This window comes from Lagenorhynchus albirostris, chromosome 1 (genome assembly GCF_949774975.1).
Source record: "Lagenorhynchus albirostris chromosome 1, mLagAlb1.1, whole genome shotgun sequence".
Lineage (NCBI taxonomy): Eukaryota > Metazoa > Chordata > Mammalia > Artiodactyla > Delphinidae > Lagenorhynchus > Lagenorhynchus albirostris.
In genome coordinates, this window is record NC_083095.1 from 76,329,538 (window position 1) to 76,353,328 (window position 23,791).

The window sequence follows — 23,791 nt, forward strand, 5'->3', positions numbered from 1 at the left end:
ATTGATTCATACAATTATGGAGGCTGGCAAGTTCTAAGATCTCCAGGGTGAGTCAGCAAGCTAGAGACCCAGGAGAGCTGTGGGTGTAGTTCTAACGCAAAGGCAGGCAGGCAGGCTGTAGACCCATGAAGAGTTGATGTTTCAGTTTGAGTCAAAAGGCAGGAAAAAGCCGATGTCCCAGTTTGAAGGCCGTCAGGCAGGAGAATTCTGTCTTATTTGGGGGAAGGGTCAGCCTTTTTGTTCTATTCAGGCCTTCAACTGACTGCATGAGGCCCACCCACATTAGGGAGACAATCTGTTTTACTCAGTCTACCAATTTAAATATGAATGTCATCTAAAACCACCCTCACAGAAATACCCAAGATAGTATTTGATTGAACATCTGGGCACCCCATGGCCCAGTCAAGACGACACAAAGTTAACCATCACATATACATACATATATTTTATTTCAGGTAATCGAACTATTCCTTCTGGATTTAGGTATAATCTTTAAAAAAAAATAAGATTTACATAGTAGAAAATTTTGGAAACGAGGATTGCATTTTCTGTAGACATTCCATCACACACACACACACACACACACACACTCACACACACACACCCTACTCCTTTATCAGGAATTCAGAGAATTACAAGAGTCTCAGTTGGAAGGAACTTGGACATTTGTTCCAAGTCCTTCATTTAACATCTGAGGACCAGAATGGTAGAGTGATTTATCTAGCTGACACAGAAAAGTAGAGATAGAACTGGGAAGGAAACACATGGCTCCTTGAAACAAGGATTCCATAAGTACTACACGGCTATTTAAAAAACAAGGTGGGTCTATGTACAACCTGTAGAGATCTCCAGGAGAACGTGCAGAGTCAAGGTAGTGGGACAGAGGGAAGGAAGGAGGGAGGAGCTGGAACTCGTTACACAAGAGGAAGGAAAGTATGACAAAGTGAGCTTCTCAGATGAGTACTTAGACGAGTGAGGAAGAGGAGAAAGGGAGAGTCCCGAGGGCCTGGAATCTGGAGGAGGAGGGACTGGTAACTAGGGGAAGTGAGACAGAGATGCCCTACTCTCTATCCGTCCATTCCCTCTTCCAGGACCGAGAACATGACTCAGATGCGTATCCTCTTCCTACGCACTCCTGGACAAGACAGTTTTCTTCTAGGCCAAGAACTTTGTAAATTTCCTCAATTGACTCCTCAGCATCATTAGTAAGGGTTAGGGGGCACTCCTTGCATTGGAATAAGACCTCCCCACCCCAGTAGGGTTGATTCTCCAGGCTCAGCAGCATCAGGCATGGTTGATCACTCCATTGTCCTTGATGAGGCTGACCTGGCAATGGGGCTTCTTGTGACACAAACAAGGGTGAAACGCATTGTGAGATCAGTCCCAATGACTTCAAGACAGATAGTTGTGTCAATCTGCATGTTGGGTCTGGGACACCACTGTCTCCTGGCTCTTTCATGAGCCCTAATTTAAAATGCTACAGGTAGAGAATTCCCTGGTGGTCCAGTGGTTAGAACTCTGTGCTCTGGCTGCCGAGGACAGCTGGGTTCAATCCCTGGTAGGGGAACTAAAATCCCACAAGCTGCCCTTGCAAATAAATAAATAAAATGCTCCCCGTAGTTTCCCCACCCCTCCATTCTTCTTCCTGCTGTATTTCCCCCCCTAGAGCTCATCACCCTGTCTATATAACTTACATATTTATTATGTTTATTGTCTCTTTTTTGTCTGCTGTATTCTCTAATGACTCCCACATACCTCTAACGGTGTCTCACACATAGGTACTCAAGAGATGTTTGCTGACTAAGCCTCCTCAGATCAATTGTCACGACACAATATTCCTGAGATGTCAAGGTCCCTGACTGATTTAGGCTCCATGCCAGCCCTTAGCAGCTAGCTGCTTGTGCAACTGAAGCTCCACGCTGATCACCCACGAGGTCTAATAGGGGTCAGGTGTAGACACCTCCTTTCCTAGTAGGACAAGTGCTGGTGATCCAATCCCCTTTTGTTTGGTGAACCTCAGTGTTTCCTTCTAACGCTTCCGCTCCGGAATCCGCACCCCTCGTTGACCCCAGCCGGCTGCCTCTCTCACAGCCTCTCCGATGGCTGAGGGCCTTTGACCGCAAAGCGGAGCCATGTGTAAATGCGCCTTCCCGCCAACAGAGGGCAGGTGCTGCTGCGAAATTCTGTGCTGGGCTCGCGCCTTGCTCCAGCCTTGCCGGTTTTCTTGGCGAGTTCTCCCCTCTTCCCCAAACTCCTCGCGCCCTCTTCCTGGGCGGGATTGAAGAAAACCGGGCCCGGAGAGTCAGCAAGCTCTTGCGTACGCGCGACTGTGGTGATGCAGCTACTCGGAAAGCCATGCTCCCACCGTGGGATGATGCTCTCCGGGCTCACTGACCGATCTGCGCACGGCCGCTCTAATACAACTCCGCTGGTGCTGACCCTGAGCCCCGAGTGACCGGGCCCACAGCGTTTTCCTTCGAGTCTCTTCACCCCCAAAGCCCCTGCCACCGCGGGGGCAGATCACGGGCTCCCGAGAGGGGTCTGGAGGCTCTACCCAGATTGGATCAAAGCAGAGGGTCTCTGCTTCCTTCATAGAAAATAACCTCAGACTTGCGAGCACAGCCCGAGGACAAGGCGCTGGCAGGAGAGGAGGGGGCGCGGAGTAGGGGCGACCCCACCTCTCCCCTCGCCTTTGCTCTAGCAGGCGGGTTCCCACGGCCGCCACCTTGGCCGGCAGGGGCCGCTGCGCCGACTGGACCCCGCGGGCCGAGCGGGACCAGAACTTTTACCTCCTGGTTCTTAGTGATGGCTTCGAACTTTCAAAAGCCTCCTTCAATCACTGAGGAAAACCGCAGAATAATAAGTAAGTAGGCTTCAGATAATGAGCGCCTACTGTGTATCACGAACTCTCCATCACGAAGGTGGCTGATCTGCGGAAGGAGGGCCGGGCGAGGAAGGAGGGATGTCTGTGGCGCTCTGCTTCTCCGCCTCGCCGGCAGACGTGGGAGTTTCGAGGTCAGCTCTATGCTGCATCACCAAGGCAATTTACGTTTTATTTCATCACTTCATTGTTTGAACTTTCTATGACCAGGGACCCTTCCTTACTCGACTGAGAAAGGGCTACAGTGAGGTAGCCTATTTGACTTTTTCCGTTCAAAATACAGATGCGTTGTACCTGCAAATGGCAGACGTAAATGCAAACGTTGAGAGCAAATCTAGTAAAAAGGATGTCTTCCTCTGGTCCTTGTCTAACAGGCCCCAAATTTATTTTCCAGACGCAATTATTTTTCAGGTTTTTTTTTTGTTATACTTTTACAGTCTTTATATAATCTACACATGTTAAACACATTTCTAAGTTTGTTGACATGAGTATAGATGCGAGTGTTTCCTCTTTTTTTCCCGCCACAAGTAGTAACATTTTATATTCAGTGTTCTACACCATTACCTCTTTCCCAGCGACAATATATTTTGGACATATTCCATGCCCGTGCAAGAGTGTACCTTATTCTATTTAGTGGCTGTATAGTATTCTTTTGTAAGGATATACCATTGTATTTTATACAGTCCCATATTCAGGATATTCTCTTTGTTTCCAAACTTTTACTAGTATAAACAAGTTGGGATGATTATAGTGGAACAAAGCAGCAACATTAAGCACCATGTGTTTACTTATAGTGCATGTGCTATTGGCAAGTCACCCCATATACTTGTCACGGGCTTCCTAGGGCCTTATGTGCTGAAGCTCCTGCATGGGTGGAGGGTGGGGAATGCTGTGGCCTGACAACAGAAAAGCCTTCCAGATGCACATGGTGTCACTGGATCTAATGAAGCCTAGGGAAAGTGAACATTTTCAGCACAACTCAGTTATTTTTTCTTGTAACAGGACTCTGAGGAGTCAGTATCAATTGGATCAAACTTTGGTCTTTTAATACTGGAGAGGGTTAAAATAATAACCATGTTTATATATGGAGGACAAACGAAGATGCCAAGATAGATAACTAACTTACTTTTATATTCACACTGAACATATTCTAGAGCAAATTGAAAGTTCTCATTTGTAAAACAATTTCTGTATTTAAACTGACCCTCACAATAGCCCAGAAGGCAGGTACAATTATCCCCATTTTAGAGGTTATACTGAGGCCCAAAGAGTGAACGTAATAGCAGGTAGAAGCAGAGCCACAAGTGACTCCTTCAAAGCGTGATGTTCTCCTACATTGTTGGCTGCTTCTTAGAAGGAGGCAGGATGCATAGTAGGTTTAAGGTAAGTTTCATCCATTCAGGTGGACTTTGAGTCTCTTGTCTAAGATGGGCATATCATCCAGGCTGAAATACCTGCTTCATCAGGTATGTCAGGGTTTCGTTTCCTAGGTAATAATGTTTCCTTAATAAAATGTATTTATAGAATGTGAATCTCCATTCTAATGGTTCTCTCACCTTTTATACCCCCAAGGACCCTTGTTATTTTCCCTTCATGCAGAAGCTATATTTATAAACACAAGTAATAAAATTATTTTTTGCCATTTTAATTGATCACATATTATATATATAATATAATATATACTATATATATTATATATATATTATATGTATAATTATTATATATATAATAATATATAAATATATATATTATATGTATAATTATTACGTGATACTTTTGAGTACCTGAGTTAAATGGTTTTACCATGGCATAGATACTTTCTGTTCAGTTGTTTCATTAGCCTCTGCTATTCCTCCTTAATATAGGTAAACGTGTGTTTCTTTTTGGATATTTGCAATAACATATAGTATAATACTTGCACTCTAGTAAAGCAGTTGTCAAAGTGTGGTCTAAGGACCCTGATGGCTTCCAACAATCGGAATGAATTTGGGAATAGATTCTCTGTTAATCAACCCTTTAGTTGAGAATGCGGCGTGGCCAACGCTTTGATGGCAGCCTGTGAGACCCTGAGTGGAGGACCCAGAAAAACTGTGCCTGGATTCCTGATCCACAAAAACCGTGAGATAATAATTATATGTTGTTTTTAAGCTGCTAACTTTTCATTAATTTATTATGCAAAGATGAAAAGTTGATATGATCTATGTGTCTTCATTCATTCAAACACTTTACTTAACATCTGATCGGTACCAGGTACTATTCTAGGCACAAGGGATGTAGCAATGTACTGAGGCCTTTTATTCCATGTAATGGGTCTCAGCCAAAACCTTTGATCATTTCTCCCTTTATTCAACGGGAAAATGTCACAATGACAGGTAGGTCAGTTGTGTGCACTCAGGTGATGACTGGGTCAAGTTAACACAGGTTTATCCTAGGATATAGGTGCATGATTAGAAGTATTTGTAGCTGGAGTTGTCTTGGGCTCCCAAGGCAAATGGTACCTCCACTTCCTCTCACCTTGGAATAGCCCCAATATCGAGACACTATCAATTTCCATCATAGGCTTCTGAAGTCAGGATCAGTTAAAGTGAGTCCCAAATGCCAGGCTGGGGACAGGTTACAACAGAAACACCTGAAGAAAGATTTGGAAGTGCTGACTCCTGAGCTCCCAAACTCTGCAGTTTTCTAAATGAACAAGGGCATAGGCAAGATTCACTTTGTGACTGAGTGGAACACAAAGATTAGGTATTGGTGATCACCACAGTGCCTTAGTTTCTTCTCAGGGGTCTTAATAAAGACCATGGAAAGTGCCCACTGAATTCAACCTCATCTGACCTCTCAGTAAAACAATCCCCATTCTGAGACTCTGCGGAGGTCATGATGAGTGACCAAATACAACGTTGTATGTATTGGTTGGCTATGACCAATATCCACTGCCTAGAATAATAGCTTGATACCAGAAAAAGCATGATTGGATTTCTGGCCTCACAAAATGTCAAAGGAGAGCAGCAGGGTGGGTATGAACCCAGGTTTCAGTATGGGACAACCTCACCTCGACCACACACCCCGACCTCTGCCCAATATTCCGTAGCAGCAAGACTAAGAGTTTTTGCTCTAGGTATCACTTTACACTCTAAAAGTTGAGAACAGCAAAGAACTTTTGTTTATGTTGATTATACCTATTTATATTTACCGTGTTAGAAATTTGAACCAAGAAATTTTAGAATGCTTAGTAATTAATTCAAAAATCACCTAATAACAATATTGAATCATTAAATGTTGATATATATTATATATTTTTCAAAAAACTTATTTTCTAAAACAAAAAACAGTAATAAGAAGAATGCCGTTGTTTCACATTTTCTTTACTGGCTGACTCTATATTGACAGCTGGATTCTCACATCTGCTTTTGCATTCATCCATTGTGCTATGTTGTTTTGCTAAACTGTGTAAAGAGAACCTGGCCTCACATAGATATGTGGTTTGAAAGGTAAGAACCTAATAGATACTGTGAAAGGGTTTGTGGGACCACCAGGTTCCTCGAACCATACTTGACCTGATCAGTGCATGCATCTCTCATTTCTTAGGTCACAGTTGTTGATTCTGAGATCAACCCTTAACACAATCAGATATGTTTGATGGGAATGTTGGCGTATGAAGACAGGGCCATCCTCTGCTGAACTTATTCCTGAGAGGGTATATGGTTTGGAGTTGTTGCAGTCACCTTACAAAAATGTGAGAGAAATTTGCCTGAAATGTGCACCAAGATCTAGGAGAGATGGAAATGGAGAAAGAGAGAGAAACTTTGGTTCTCTTTTCATCATCTGAGTTCTGATAAGCTGCACATTAAGCCATAACAGCCCGTTATTTCTCAGGACAGTTTAACTGTTCTTGCAGATTGTTAGGACATCATCAGCAAGGCCAAGTACTTGTGGAAGGAAGGGGATTCGGCACACCGTTGTGGCTGGAGGAGCTCCTGAAACTATCAGAGCTGTGGAGGACCCTGTGGGTCACAAGCCGGTCAAAATCCACGGGAAAGTGTAGAGGATATTAAAATAGATGAATAAATGAATTAATTTAATCCTCCACTTGGTTTTGAATCTCTTTGTTTTTTAGATAACTGCTCATGATGAAAGGATTGTGGCAAATGGCTCTCGCATTTTGTAAGAGAGCAAATGAAGAATTTGTTGTTTCTCATTATTAGCTGTGTCCTAGGTTCTTGACTCCCCTCCAGACAAATTTCACCTCACAGGTGAGACTGAATTTCTGGTAAGTTCAGAAGTGCACTGGCCTGATATAGGTGGGTCCTGATGTCTTTTGCCAGATTTGGTAATGTCCAGATGGTGCGCCATGGGTCGTATTTTCTAACTCAGTGAGAATGTGTGAACGATTTGATCTACTCGGTGCTCCTGTTATCCATTGAAATCACCCTGCTACACCCATTCACTAATGTCTCTCATGTCACCAATTCTGAATCCAATATACCTTTGAAATACTGAGAATTTTGAAGTAGGCATTGTTCTTTTTTTGTAATTTTTAAATTTTATTTTATTTATCTTTTTTATACAGCAGGTTCTTATTAGTCATCAATTTTATACACTTCAGTGTATACATGCCAATCCCAATCGCCCAATTCATCCCACCCCCACCCCCACCCCCCCGCCGCTTCCCCCCCCCTTGGTGTCCATACATTTGTTCTCTACATCTGTGTCTCTATTTCCTGCCCTGCAAGCTGGTTCATCTGTACCATTTTGCTAGGTTCCACATATATGCGTTAATATACAATGTTTTTCTCTTTCTGACTTACTTCATTCTGTATGACAGTCTCTAGATCCATCCACGTCTCAACAAATGACCCAATTTCGTTCCTTTTTATGGCTGAGTAATATTCCATTGTATATATGCACATCTTCTTTATCCATTCGTCTGTCAATGGACATTTAGGCTGCCTCCATGACCTGGCTATTGTAAATAGTGCTGCAATGAACATTGGGGTGCATGTGTCTTTTTGAAATATGGTTTCCTCTAGGTATATGCCCAGTAGTGGGATTGCTGGATCGTATGGTAATTCTATGTTTAGTTTTTTAAGGAACCTCCATACTGTTCTCCATAGTTGCCGTATCAATTTACATTCCCACCAACAGTGCAAGAGGGTTCCCTTTTCACCACACCCTCTCCAGCAATTGTTGTTTGTAGATTTTCTGATGATGCCCATGCTTACTGGTGTGAGGTGATACCTCATTGTAGTTTTGATTTGCATTTCTCTAATAATTAGTGATGTGGAGGATCTTTTCATGTGCTTCTTGGCCATCTGTATGTCTTCTTTGGAGAAATGTCTATTTAGGTCTTCTGCCCATTTTAGGATTGGGTTGTTTGTTTTTTTAATATTGAGCTGCATGAGCTGTTTATATATTTTGGAGATTAATCCTTTGTCACTTGCTTCGTTTGCAAATATTTTCTCCCATTCTGAGGGTTGTCTTTTCATCTTGTTTATGGTTTCCTCTGCTGTGCAAAAGCTTTGACGTTTCATTAGGTCCCATTTGTTTATTTTTGTCTTTATTGCCATTACTCTAGGAGGTGGATCAAAAAAGATCTTGCTGTGATTTATGTCAAAGAGTGTTCTTCCTGTGTTTTCCTCTAAGGGTTTTATAGTGTCTGGTCTTACATTTAGGTCTCTAATCCATTTTGAGTTTATTTTTGTGTATGGTGTTAGGGAGTGTTCTAATTTCATTCTTTTACATGTAGCTGTCCAGTTTTCCCAGCACCACTTATTGAAGAGACTGTCTTTTCTCCATTGTATATCCTTGCCTCTTTTGTCATAGATTAGTTGACCATAGGTGCGTGTGTTTATCTCTGGGCTTTCTATCCTGTTCCATTGATCTATGTTTCTGTTTTTGTGCCAGTACCATATTCTCTTGATTACTGTAGCTTTGTGGTATAGTCTGAAGTCAGGGAGTCTGCTTCCTCCAGCTCCGTTTTTCTCCCTCAAGACTGCTTTGGCTATTCGGGGTCTTTTGTGTCTCCATACAAATTTTAAGATTTTTTTGTTCTAGGTCCATAAAAAATGCCATCGGTAGTTTGATAGGGATTGCATTCAATCTGTAGATTGCTTTGGGTAGTAGAGTCATCTTCACAACGTTGATTCTTCCAATCCAAGAACGCGGTATATCTCTCCATCTGTTGGTATCATCTTTAATTTCTTTCATCAGTGTCTTATAGTTTTCTGCATACAGGTCTTTTGTCTCCATAGGTAGGTTTATTCCTAGGTATTTAATTCTTTTTGTTGCAGTGGTAAATGGGAATGTTTCCTTAATTTCTCTTTCAGATTTTTCATCATTAGTGTATAGGAATTCAAGAGATTTCTGTGCATTAATTTTGTATCCTGCAACTTTACCAAATTCATTGATTCGCTCTAGTAGTTTTCTGGTGGCATATTTAGGATTCTCTATGTATAATATCATGTCATCTGCAAACAGTGACAGCTTTACTTCTTCTTTTCCAATTTGTATTCCTTTTATTTCTTTTTCTTCTCTGATTGCAGTGGCTAGGAATTCCAAAACTATGTTGAATAATAGTGGTGAGAGTGGACAACCTTGTCTTGTTCCTGATCTTAGAGGAAATGCTTTCAGTTTTTCAGTGTTGAGAATGATGTTTGCTGTGGGTTTGTCATATATGGCCTTTATTATGTTGAGGTAGGTTCCCTCTATGCTCACTTTCTGGAGAGTTTTTATCATAAAAGTGTGTTGAATTTTGTCAAAAGTTTTCTGCGCCTATTGAGATGATCATATGGTTTTTATTCTTCAATTTGTTAACATGGTGCATCACATTGACTGGTTTGCGTATATTGAAGAATTCTTGCATCCCTGGGATAAATCCCACTTGATCATGGTGTATGATCCTTTTGATGTGTTGTTGGATTCTGTTTGCTAGTATTTTCTTGAGAATTTTTGCATCTATATTCATCAGTGATATTGGTCTGTAATTTTCTTTTTTTGTAGTATCTTTGTCTGCTTTTGGTATCAGGGTGATGGTGGCCTCATAGAATGAGCTTGGGAGTGTTCCTTCCTCCGCAATTTTTTGGAAGAGCTTCAGAAGAATGGGTGTTAGCTCTTCTCTAAATGTTTGAGAAGAATTCACCTGTGAAGCCATCTGATAGAATTCACCTGTGAAGCCATCTGGTCCTGGCATTTGTTTGTTGGAAGATTTTTGTTCACAGTTTCAATTTCATTACTTGTGATTGGTCTGTTCATATTTTCTATTTCTTCCTGGTTCAGTCTTGGAAGGTTATACGTTTCTAAGAATTTGTCCATTTCTTTCAAGTTGTCCATTTTATTGGCCTAGAGTTGCTTGTAGTAGTCTCTTAGGATGGTTTGTATTTCTGTGGTGTCTGTTGTAACTTCTCCGTTTTCATTTCTAATTTTATTGATTTGAGTCCTCTCCCTCTTTTTCTTGATGAGTCTGGCTAATGGTTTATCATTTTTGTTTATCTTCTCAAGGAACCAGCTTTTAGTTTTATTGATCTTTGCTATTGTTTCCTTTATTTCTATTTCCTTTATTTCTTCTCTGATCTTTATGATTTCCTTCCTTCTGCTAACTTTGGGTTTTGTTTGTTCTTCTTTCTCTAGTTCCTTTACGTGTAAGGTTAGGTTGTTTATTTGAGAGTTTTCTTGATACTTGAGGTAGGCTTGTATAGCTATAAACTTCCCTCTTAGAACTGCTTTTGCTGCATCCCACAGGTTTTGGATCGTCGTGTTTTCATTCATTTGTCTCTAGGTATTTTTTTATTTCCTCTTTGATTTCTTCAGTGATCTCTTGGTTATTTAGTAACATATTGTTTAGCCTCCATGCGTCTGTGGTTTTTTTAACGTTTTTTTCCCTGTAATTCATTTCTAATCTCATAGTGTTATGGTCAGAAAAGATGCTTGACATGATTTCAATTTTCTTAAATTTACTGAAGCTTGATTTGTGACCCAAGATGTGATCTATCCTGGAGAATGTTCCATGTGTACTTGAGAAGAAAGTGTAATCTGCTGTTTTTGGATGGAATGTCCTATAAATATCAATGAAATCTATCTGGTCTATTGTGTCATTTAAAGCTTGTTTTTCCTTATTTATTTTCATTTTGGATGATCTGTCCATCGGTGTAAGTGAGGTGTTAAAGTCCCCCACTATTATTGTGTTACTGTCGATTTCCTCTTTTATAGCTGTTAGCAGTTGCCTTATGTATTGAGGTTCTCCTATGTTGGGTGCATATATATTTATAATTGTTATATATTCTTCTTGGGTTGATCCCTTGATCATTATGTAGTGTCCTTCCTTGTCTCTTGTAACATTCTTTATTTTAAAGTCTATTTTATCTGATATGAGTATTGCTACTCCAGCTTTCTTTTGATTTCCATTTGCATGGAATATCTCTTTCCATCCCCTCACTTTCAGTCTGTATGTGTCCCTAGGTCTGATGTGGGTCTCTTGTAGACAGCATATATATGGGTCTTGTTTTTGTATCCATTCAGCAAGCCTGTGTCTTTTGGTTGGAGCATTTAATCCATTCACGTTTAAGGTAATTATCAATATGTATGTTCCTATGACCATTTTCTTAATTGTTTTGGGCTTGTTTTCGTAGGTCCTTTTCTTCTCTTCTGTTTCCCACTTAGAGAAGTTCCTTTAGCATTTGTTATAGAGCTGGTTTGGTGGTGCTGAATTCTCTTAGCTTTTGTTTGTTTGTAAATCTGAAAGAGATCCTTGCCACGTAGAGTAATCTTGGTTGTAGGTTCTTCCCTTTCATCACTTTAAGTATATCATGCCACTCCCTTCTGGCTTGTAGAGTTTCTGCTAAGAAATCCGCTGTTAACCTTATGGGTGTTCCCTTGTATGTAATTTGTCATTTTTCCCTTGCTGTTTTCAATAATTTTTCTTTGTCTTTAATTTTTGCCAGTTTGATTACTATGTGTCTCGGCGTGTTTTTCCTTGGGTTTATCCTGTATGGGACTCGTTGCTCTTCCTGGACTTGGGTGGCTATTTCCTTTGCCATGTTAGGGAAGTTTTCGACTATAATCTCTTCAAATATTTTCTCGGGTCCTTCTCTCTTCTCCTTCTGGGACCCCTATAATGCGAATGTTTTTGCGTTTATTGTTGTCCCAGAGGTCTCTTAGGCTGTCTTCATTTCTTTTCATTCTTTTTTCTTTATTCTGTTCCACAGCAGTGAATTCCATCATTCTGTCTTCAGGTCACTTATCCATTCTTCTGCCTCAGTTATTCTGCTATTGATTCCTTCTAGTGTAGTTTTCATTTCAGTTATTGTATTGTTCATCTCTGTTTGTTTGTTCTTTAATTCTCCTAGGTCTTTGTTAAACATTTCTTGTATCGTCTCGATCTTTGCCTCCATTCTTTTTTTTTTAAATAAATTTATTTATTTGTTTTTATTTTTGTCTGCGTTGGGTCTTCCTTGCTGTGTGCGGGCTTTCTCTAGTTGTGAGCAGGGGCTACTCTTCGTTGCGGCGCATGGGCTCCTCATTGTCGTGGCTTCTCTTGTTGGGAGCACAGGCTCTAGGCACGCAGGCTTCAGTAGTTGTGGTGCATGGGCTCAGTAGTTGTGGCTTGCAGGCTCTAGAGCGCAGGCTCAGTAGTTGTGGCACACGGGCTTAGTTGCTCCGCGGCGTGTGGGATCTTCCCGGACCAGGGCTTGAACCCGTGTCCCTTGCATTGGCAGGCAGATTCTTAACCACTGCGCCACCAGGGAAGCCCTGCCTCCATTCTTTTTCCGAGGTCCTGGGTCATCTTCACTATTGTTTTTCTGAATTGTTTTTCTGGAAGTTTGCCTATCTCCACTTCATTTAGTTGTTTTTCTGGGGTTTTATCTTGTTCCTTCATCTGGTACATAGCCCCCTGCCTCTTCATCTTGCCTACCTTTTTGTGAATGTGGTTTTTGTTCCATAGGCTGCAGGATTGTAGCTCTTCTTGCTTCTGCTGTCTGCCCTCTGGTGAATGAGGCTATCTAAGAGGCTTATGCAAGTTTCCTGATGGGAGCTACCTAGGCATTGTTCTTATGTTATTATTATAACTCAGACTTGAGACATGAATAACAGTTAACTGTGTCACATTTCTATGTGCATTTTAGGAAGCAAATTTAATAACGTAAGTAAAGTTTTAGTTTCAAAAAAAGGCTATTTTTCATAGATAATTTGACTTGGGGATGGGAACAGAATTTCTGTGCTCCCTTCCCTACTCATTGCCTCACTCTCTTTTTTTTTTCTTCCAGTTTTACTGAGATATAATTGACATACAGCACTGTATAAGTTTAAGGTGTACAGCATAACGATTTGACTTACAAACATAATGAAGTAATTAGCACCATAAATTTAGTGAACCTTCATCATCTCATATAGATACAAAACTAAAGAATTGGGAAATAATTTTTTCCTTGTGATGAGAACTCTTAGGATTTATTCTCTTAACAATTTTCATATATAACATACAGCAGTGTTGATTGCATTTAAAATGTTGTACATCACATCCCTAGTGCTTATTTATCTTATAACTGGAAGTTTGACTCTCTTGATCCAATTCCCCCTCCCTCTCATCCCCCACCTCTGGTAACCACAAATCTGATCTCTTTTTCTATGAGTTTGTTTTGTTTGTTTGTTTGTTTTTGAAGTATAATTGACCTACAACACTATGTTAGTTCCTGGTACATAGCAGAGTGATTCAGTATTTCTATACCTTTCAAAATGAACACCATGACATCTGGTTGTCATCTGTTACCAAAGATATTACATAATTATTGACTATATTCCCCCACACTGTACATGTATACCTGTGACTCATTTGTTTCATAACTGGAAGTTTTTACATCTTAATTTCCCTCACCTATTTCTTTCATTCCCTTATCCTGCTTCCCTCTGGCAAGCACCTGTTTGTTATCTGTACCAATGACTCTGTTTCTATCTTGTTATTCTTGTTCATTTGTTTTGTTTTGTAGGTTCCACATCATACAGCATACAGTGAAATCATACAGCATTTGTCTTTCTCTGTCTGACTTATCTCACCAAGGATGATACCCTCTAAGTCCATCCATGTGGTCACAGTCTCACTCCTTTATGTGATTCAAATGGAAACAGTGCCTAAAATCTCAATCTAGGCAAAAAGAAATCAGGAGCTTTAGATCAGATTGCTCTCCTCTCACACCTCCTGACCTGACCCTGGGGCCTTCTCTCCCTGATCTGAGGGTCACTTGAGGCAACCTGCTTCGTACCCACACGGAGGGATCTGCTCCTGATGTTAAAACATGAAGTAGAAACAATAACAATGTGAACGGCCCTTTCACTTCATGCTGTACCTTACAAAGTGTGTTACAACCACTAACTGCTTTCACTCCTCCAAGACTTCCTTGAGATTTGGTACTATTACGAGCATTTTACAAAGTTAGAAATGGAGGCTTAGGGAAGAGAAGTGGACTCCAAGGAACGTGTCCTTGGAACATGCTGACGTGAACAATTAACTTCTCTAAGAGTGGCCACTGTAGCGCTGGCCTCAGGTTCAGTGCAGCCAGATCTTGAGTGTCTATCACAGAGGGTGGTGGGCGCCAAGCCACGGCTTTGTCGTCACAGAGCACGGAATCCTCCTTGCTCTGCTTTGAATCCTCCTGCCTCCCAGGAGGGAAAAGCTACATCTAAGCTTCAGGGCCACCAGCTCCCTCTGACCCCAGCCCAATCTTCAGCACAGGGACTGAGGAAGATGAGGAACAGAGGAAAAGCAGGAAGAGAGTGGGGAAGCATGGCCTCAGGGAGGGGGAACAGCATGGTGCTACTGAGTGAGAGGATGAAGGTGCATTTTACTGACATGAGGAAGTCTCTTCTGTTCCCCTCTCCCTCCGCTTCCAGTCCTTCACTAAAGCCTGATGATTCAAACTTGGAAACATAATCCTAAACCTGCACTTTTTCTTCTGCCCTATTGCTATTACCTTATCCCATGCCTCTGGGATTTGGCCTGGATACCACGAGTTCCTGACTGTCCCCACAGTCCCTGCACAGCTGCCAGAGTGATCTTCAGGTCACATTATTATCTAACATGCTCCATTTGTACCCCATAGGAAATTTACTCTTTATTTTCATCTCCATAGGTATGAAGCATCTGAGCCTCAATAACCTCTATCATTAATGCTCATGGTTAAAATGCTCTTGTCCTGCTAGACTAACTTTCATTTTTGTAACATGACTAATCTACATTCATGTCGGGCCCTTTGAATGTTCTCTCTCTGTCTCTCTGTCTCTGTCTCTCTCGGGAAGACTATCCCCTTAGTTTCTGCATGACCAGCTGCTTCTCATATTGTTCGGAATTCATTCCTTCATTGGGTCCCTACCAACCACACTTCAGATTCACTTCTATGGACTCATCGAGACCCACTACAGATGGCCCTCTGTGTGGATGTGAAACCCACGGATGTGGAGGGCCAACGGTATGAGCCCCTTTTATATAAGGGACTTGAGCATCTGTGGATTTTGATATCTGCGGAGCCTCCTGGAACCAATCCCCTGAAGTTACTGAGAGATGGCTGTACATTGTTTCCCTCAGTGCAGTTTTCCTCCTGACACTTATCACCTGGAAAAATAATTTTGCATTTTCTTCCCAGTAGAATAGGCACCCTAGGGCAGAAATGTGTCTTTGTTTACACTGCACCCTCACGACCTCAGAAATCTGCCTAGAGCACATCTGCACATGGGTTAACTACTGCATTAATGAATGACGAATGAATGCATGAACGAATGGTGGGAGAGGGGATGACGACACAAGGCAGAGAGAGCTGGGGCAGCTGAGTTGGCTAATCCCTCTACCATACGGTGTTAGAGATGCTGTGTCCATGGCTGGCAAGTGACATGTGATCTGCTGAGACAAGGAAGGTTCACTGCCTCATGGCAAATGTGACTCCAGCCTTGCGGTATCCCACCTTCTCCTTCTGTTACTCCAAGCCTGTTGGAAGGGTAAGCTCATTTCATGCCACTCTGTATTAATCTCAAGTCAGTGGATTCGGGGCTTCCCTGGTGGTGCAGTGGTTGAGAGTCTGCCTGCTAATGCAGGGGACACGGGTTCGAGCCCTGGTCTGGGAAGATCCCACATGCCGCGGAGCAACTAGGCCCGTGAGCCACAACTACTGAGCCTGCGCGTCTGGAGCCTGTGCTCCACAACAAGAGAGGCCGTGATAGTGAGAGGCCCGCGCACCGTGATGAAGAGTGGCCCCCGCTTGCCGCAACTGGAGAAGGCCCTCGCGCAGAAACGAAGACCCAACACAGCAAAAATAAATAAATTAATTAATAAACTCCTACCCCCAACATCTTAAAAATAAATAAATAAATAAAAACCCTTGGCTTAAAAAAAATAATAATAAAAAAGATAAAGTCGGTGGATTCTGTTGAGCCCTGGAATTTTCCAAACCTAGTATCTCCATGCAATAGCTTGAGTCAACAGACCTGCCTGGAAGAACAAATCCTCCAGTGGCTTCTCCAGAGAAGATGCTCAAGTGCAGACGCCGTATACAGTACTACCAAGAGCAAGAATGACTGACCATATGGAGGGGGGGAGGAATGGAAATTGCCATGTATCTGGGCCTGGAAGAGGAGCTGAAAAATAGGAGGTCAGGAATCCCAGACTCAAGGACAGAGGTACAGATTTAATGACATGCTACCTGCCTTCTGTTCTGAGTCAGGTGCTGCAAAAGACCCGACCTGTCCCCCGAACAATCACTTGAATGCTGCATCTGACCACAGTTTACAAAGAGCTTTCCCTTCCTGTTCCTCACTGATTCCTGAGTGCAGCCTTGTGATGGAGGCAGAGTAGGGGCTTTCATTATCCGCCCCCTTTTCTGTCTGTCTACATTTCTGTAATCCTGGAACCTGTGCCCCTTCCTGACCTGAATGTGAACAAGCCACTGATTCATCCTCGGGAGAGATCCCAATTCCATGTCTCCTTCCTTACCTTCTGCTACCAGATGACCAGCTGCTCCCTTCTCCAGGACACAGAAATCGCCAGGAAAGAGTTTCACCTCTTCTCCAGGTAGTACTGGAATCTGTCCATATACTACCTGAACAATTTGTCTCATTCCACATTAGACTCAAACTCTGGATCCACCCCTAGGATAACCATTAATATCTGAAGATTTGATATGCTTATTTAAAAACAAATCTATGCGGCTAAAATTTGCTTCTTTCTTTTGGTCTTATCACAATTACGGCATTTTCCCCTTTCTTTTTGTTTTTACACCGTATCGTTCTCTTCTATCATAAAATGCATGGTTCTTAAATCAGAATCAAATACATTTGTTTCTACTTACTGGGGGCTCTTTGCCTCCTGGTAATGAAATAGGCCGCTGTGAGTGGAAGCCGCAGCTTCCTGGCCTAAAGCAGAGAGAAGGAAAAGTCTGCACAACTTCATGACACAAGGAGCCTCTTATCCTCACGTCTATTTCCCACAAATCTCAGATTAGAAGAAGGGGAAAAGCCTCTAGACGAGAATGTAACTACATGACAGAAGAGCACAAACAGACACATGGAGCCTTGTAGGTGATTCTGCAAAGTTTACTGTGCGTGCACAAGGAGCTTCAGCTGAGCAAAGCTTAAAGGGACCTGGAGGCTGTGAGATGAGGACTGATGCTGATCTCTGGGGTGGATGGTGGGACAGGACTGTGGCGCTTGGCAAATGAGCATGGCCCAAAGTTTTGGCCCAGAGTTTAGATGATGTCATCCAAGTGAACTGGAACCAGGGGGTACCTGGCATCGTCCTGTGGTAATCTGTTTCCACACGCAATGATGTAGATCTTCCGATTACTTCTCTGTCCATAACGGCAGTTCCTATAATCATTTTCCTTTCTTATGCGGTTGCAGTAGGTTACAGGCACTGGATATGGGCTTCTATGACAATTCGTCTCCCGTGATCTAGGGCAGGTTACATTTGTGGTGTGACAAACACGAGCTACGGCAGCAAACGTTGTGTGGAGAAAAGTATTTTTATCTTTGCATGCCCTTTTGTAACCGTTAACCACCCGCATTGCATCATCGCATCGACGGTGGGCCATATTTAGGTGCTGAATCTGAAACCACTGAGCCGGGGTTAATTGGGCGTGGACTGAGATCACCATTCCCAAGAGCCCCAGCAGCAAAAAGAGAGGAAGCTGGGCATTCTGCTGTCTTGGAACCATGTTTCCTGTGAAAAGAAGGGTATCTTCTGTATCCCGGCCCACAAATAACACACTCCCTCCTCACTCACCCTGCAGGCCCCCTGCTGTCACTGTGGTTCTAGCTCCTTTCCCCTCCGCTCCCCAAAGTCTGTCATGTGTCCTGGGCACTAACTTCAGCTCACCGCTCCCCCAGTTGCTGCTTCATTGCTGTCTCTCCTGTTCCAGCTCTGGGGCTCATTGTCTTACCCAGTATCTCTGCTGTGGCTCCTGTGAGAACAGATCAGCTGGTGGGCCTGGCGCTCAGGGGCAGCTGGTATCCCCCCAGTTCTTGGGTCTGGAGATATAGAGCAGCCCCTGTGGGTGGGGCTAGCAGAACAAGGAGGGTTCTGAATCTAGGACATGAAGAAACGCACAGATTAGGACATGGTCCACTTATGCAATGAGCCCTTTGTTTTATCATTTGCTGATCAGTGCATACCCAGGGATGAACCACTGCTGCTTCTGTTGTAACAAATCTAATTCCAGGCATCCTGTGCAGGACAGAGCTCTGCCACTGGGTCTGGATTTCCTAAATGAAAAATATCACTGGCTGCAGAATGGCCATAGATTTTTTATTTTTATTTATTTATTTGGCTGCGTTGGGTCATTGTTGCTGCGTGCGGGCTTTCTCTAGTTGCAGCGAGCAGGGGCTACTCTTCGTTGCGGTGCACGGGCTTCTCATTGCGGTGGCTTCTTTTGTTGCGGAGCATGGGCTCTAGGCACGTGGGCTTCAGTAGTTGTGGCACAAGAGCTCAAGAGTTGTGGCTCACGGGCTCTAGAGCTCAGGCTCAGTAGTTGTGGCACATGGGCTTAGTTGCTCTGCAGCAAGTGGGATCTTCCCGGACCTGGGCTCGAACCTGTGTCCCCTGCGTTGGCAGGCGGATTCTTAACCACTGCGCCATTAGGGAAGTCCCAGAATGGGCTATAGGTTTTATAACTCAACTTGGGGGCAACACATTGAAAGACTGAAGTACATGAAGGCAGGCCCGGTACTCAGAACAAATAGAGCCAGGAGGCTTGTTTGCACCAGAGGAACCCAGGCCCCCCTTTCATTTTAGTAATCACCCTGGTTCCTTCTCACCCAAATGTTCTTTATCTCCTCACTTCCCTGTGCTGGAAACTTGAGCTCTGAATTTCTCACTGCTCAAAATCCTATCAGTAATTAGTTTGTGACGAATCTATGATTTTTTTTGTAATTGCTGTTGTCTTTTTTTTTTTTTTTTTCTGCTTGAATTCACTTTCTCTTGTTTTTACCCTGGCCCGGTTTTTGCCTTCACTTCCTGTGAAATAGCATGACCTAAAAACACCCTGAAGAAAGTCTGTAAAATCTGCCAGAGAATGAACATTTGGTGTCATGTAAGGGATTCCAAGCTAGAGCTTGAACTCCTGTGTTCTTTTCAATCTGCGCTATTTTCTACAAAACAGTCTGTCCTAGAGTTGTCATTTATCTTACTAGTACATTTCATTTCTTTTTTTTTTACATTTCATTTCTTGATGTTAACAGGAAAAAACAATTTAATTTGTAAAATGAGCATCAGTGGATAGGACACTGTATTCCTGAAATTATGGAAGTCATAGTGTGTAACTTGATGCATGAAACATACTCTTGGTTCTCAGAGAAGCAGAGGAAAATAACTGTAGGCCTATAATTTGATTACAATGTGATAGAGGTAATAACACTGTGTGAAGATGGTTTTATGGGGGCGCTGAGGATGAAGGGTCTTTCTTGGCCTCATGGGATAAGAAAGGCTTCCAAAAGAAATGTCCATTTGAGCTGGCCCATAAAGGATAAGCAGAGTTTAGGGACTTAGGGAATAAATGAGCATTCTAGGCTAAGAAGATGGTGTGGGACATTGTACAGACAGGGAAAGTGTATCAAGGTAGGAAAGGCCTCCAGATAAGAGATATTAAATCCCTGGTCTAACCTCTCAGTTAGAAAACTGGGGCTTCCCTGATGGCGCAGTGGCGCCCTCTCCCTGCAACTAGAGAAAGCCCGCGTACAGCAACGAAGACCTGATGCAGCCAATAAACAAGCAAACAAACAAATAAATAAAATTAAGAAAAAGAAAACTGGATTAGGTCCTCAAATGGTACTGTACAACCCTCCAAGAAAATTAATGCACATTTTTTTAAACCACCTTTTTATATTTCTGTCATGTGGAAATGCAATTATTTTACCACTGACGTCGTTATGTAAACATGGACATAATGGTGACCTGGATAGGACTCAGTGCAGTGCTAATAGGATTCTGCCTGAAATCCTGTTCTACCTAAAAGGCATTAATATCTTTTACCATGAAGTAAGTTGTCTTTTTTTTTTTCACGTATATTTTGTGGAAAGCATTTTCAAGAGAGATGAGGATGTAAAAATGAATTAGGTGTAGTTTAGCCCTTCTGTGATACCGACAGCCACACTGGGTAGAAGGATCTGTACTCAAGTGTCTATAATATGAACTAAAAATCATACACTGCAGTCACAGGGAGTGCATCTGGCTCAAAAACCTGTTCTTGATCAGCATATAGTTTTACTTTTAACATTGGGTTTTGGAATATTAACACTTCAAATTGGGAGAGTTCACATAAAAATTTGCATTCCTGTCTTATCTTTAAAAATCGGGAGATGTTGTCGGTGCACTGTCTCCATTACCACAAGGGATCAACTAGAGCTGAGTAGTTCCCTCCTCTGTTGAAGGTGGCAATAGTTCAGGGGTTTTCACGCACTCTACTCCTACCTACTGATCACATCCTGTCTGTTCACTCAGATACTGCCCGTCACGCTTATCACAAGCGTCCTGAGAAGAGACTCACCCAATGTCACGCCCAATCTGCAACCATGCTCCACCTTTAAAATTGTATTCGGAGCACACCTTCTATGCTTTTCCTGATCGGTTCGTACATAGCTTTCCTCTATGCATATTTACCTTACACTAAATCTCTTCATAGAAATTTTTGTTGGCTAATCTACATATCATTCAGTAACTGCCACTAATCACAACTAATAATTTTAGGTAATGTGCTTTTTCCTCTTGGTTGTTTTCAGACGACTAGGTTAGTCTCTCACTATAAAGATAACTTTTCCCTCAATAGAAAGAGAAGTTTTTTTCATGTTGAATACATTTCTAAATCTTTGCTTGTCCTGCGGCCTGCCACATACCCTCTTCAAAAAGTTAAGGTCAGATAAAGGACCTTGATTTGAATACGAGCTCTACTAATTCTGAGAAGTGAGACCCTATATGTACCACTTGGCCAAAGGGTCGGATACTTTAAGCCCAATGGCCAGTTATGCAGGGCCATGAACACACGAAATTGTGAAACCTATAAATAATGACACATACACTTGTTAGAACTACTGTGTGAATTAAACAAGAAGAGCTAAGCAGAGTGAAGTTCCAAAAAAGGCAGTTCCTCTTTTCTTGGCCAATTATAAAGGATATTGAGATCTAGTTATTAGATCTCAACTTAGTTTCCTGCCCGCTGTCAGTCAGCTTTTGCTTTGTTGCCTAATCAGACAAAAGGCTTTTGAGGCCTATCTGCCAGGGAGACCTATCAAGATAAGACCTATGAAATCTACTTCTATTACAACTTGTTGATTGACTGTATGTGCCCCTGCCGCCACCTTCATTAGCAGGGCCCCTAACATAACTGATTTTGGAGCTCTGGAAAGGCATATGTACTGATTTCTTCCCTTCCCTTACTGAAATGCAGACCCAAGTCTCAGGCAGCTTCTCCCATAATAAGAACATTCACAGTTTAAATTGTGAAGACAGAAAGAATATAATCTTTACATAAAAGTGATTGATTTTTTTTTTGTGCCTAGATTCATCAACAACTTTTTAAAAGAAAAATTAGATTTAATTGGATTAACAGTTTTCAGATGGAAACCCAACTTGCAAACAAAATATTGCTGCTTACCTGGACATGTCCAAAACAATATGTACACACAGAAAATCACACATGGACTCATACACACAAGTAATGCTTAGTTAGGGAGTGAAAGAGAATGATTGAGGTGAAAAAGATCTTTAGTCTATAACCTTCACTTTAGAGTATAAGGATGAGGTGATTTGCCTACCTCCAACAATAGCAAGCTACTGACAGTCACCAAACTGCAGGTTTTTTTCTTCATATGTGTGGTGATGTCATAGGTACTCTGTGTGATGCTGGTAAAGACTGTGGGTGTGAAATAGTAAACATGAAATTAGTCCTACTAGGCAATCTGTTTAAGATCATTGACAGACCTGAGAGTTTTCCATATGGCCTGCCCCTTAAGGTCTGGGAAGAAAATATCCACAATGTAATTCCTATAGGATTAGAGGAAGGAGGGAAGGCAACGGAGGTTCCATTTCTGCTAGGAGTATCCACCACTGAAAGGGACATATGTATCTCTGTGGATGTCATCTGCTCTGCAAAAACCCTGCCCTGGGACTCCCAGTTATTCAGTAAAAGAGTCAGAATATACACTCAGTCTTTACTCAGACTCCCTGGGCACTAGTTGGGAAGTTTCATGACGACAGGCCCTATACATAGAAGAGCCAAGAATTTTTTTCAGAGTACTTATTTATTTATAAGTAAGATGCTGGGTCTTACTGCAGCATGCAGGTTCCTTAATTGTGGCATATGGGATCTAGTTCCCTGACCAGGGATCAAACCTGGGCCCCCTGCATTGGGAGCACAGTGTCTTAACCACTGCGCCATCAGGGAAGCCCTGAGGAGCTAGGAATGTTTATTCTGAGGCAGAGGAATCTGTGGGAGAAACATGAAGTCTACTCCCTTAGAACTGAAATGCTTCCATTTTCTTTCTAACAGCATTTAAAACAGGCATAGGTATTTAAGGAAGTGGAAATATTTTCTAAGATGCAAGGCATATAGATTTGTAGTGAGCTCACCCACTGTAGAAAAGGTTTGGCAGGGACACCTGCTTCATTCATAGGCTGTGGAATCAGGTGGCTGATAGATGCAAACACTTTTTTCGTTTAACTACTCAAGTGAGGAGCAAAAATCCTTCGGAGTTTGAAAATACCTTTGTATGTCAGGCCTGTAAAGGGGTGAGTGGGTGGTAGGCACCTCCTTTCTTCCCAAGTCCTTCTCTTCTCTTCCCACTTCTTACCCGAAAAGGAGGGGTGTGAGGTGGAAGGAGAATGTGAGAACAGTAGTTGCTGTGAGTACAAGAAGTGTAGATAGGGGCCAGTGGGGACATGAAGTGTTTGGGCCGAGAGTTCTTAGAAATACAATAGGTATCTTGCGGGCAAGGGACCACAGCCTGCTCCCTGACCCCATTCTTCCTCGACCTGCTTTCACAGGGAACATGAATCTGATGTGGACCCTTCTTCTCCTCCTCCTCCTGGGGCCAAGTGTCTTCACTCCAGGCCTGCCCTTCTCAAGACGGCGTACAGACAACCCCAGGTCATGAGTCCCTGGAGGACACCACCGATACTGTGACGTGATGATGAGGCGACGGTGGCTGATCCGGAGGGGCGGATGCAAGCAGATCAACCCCTTCGTTCACGAGGATTTGGCCACCAGAGCAGATTTCTGCAGAGCTCCATCTGTGCCCTGTACCAGCAGCCGCTCCTTGCAAAGCTGCCACAACGGTACTCACAATGTCAGCGTCACTGACTGCTTTGCCAAAGCAGGGACCCGGCCCCCGCACTGCCACTGCCATAAGAAGGACTCCACCAGGCCCATCCGCGTGGGCTGTGAGGAGGGG

At 42.6% G+C, this 23,791-nt stretch overlaps 1 protein-coding gene and 1 long non-coding RNA gene across 2 annotated transcripts; one reads left to right on the forward strand and one right to left on the reverse strand.

Moving 5' to 3' along the window:
• The first annotated feature begins 2,820 nt into the window (after positions 1 to 2,820).
• LOC132530845 (uncharacterized) lies at positions 2,821 to 6,919 on the forward strand. The gene is made up of 3 exons (XR_009543922.1): positions 2,821 to 2,863; positions 4,902 to 4,999; positions 6,777 to 6,919. It is a non-coding gene; the product is annotated as an uncharacterized LOC132530845 (long non-coding RNA).
• Positions 6,920 to 17,598: 10,679 nt separating this feature from the next.
• LOC132530853 (eosinophil cationic protein-like) lies at positions 17,599 to 18,066 on the reverse strand. Its single transcript, XM_060168338.1, has one exon. The coding sequence runs from the start codon at positions 18,064 to 18,066 to the stop codon at positions 17,599 to 17,601; it is 468 nt and encodes a 155-aa protein (XP_060024321.1).
• Between the last annotated feature and the right edge of the window lie 5,725 nt (positions 18,067 to 23,791).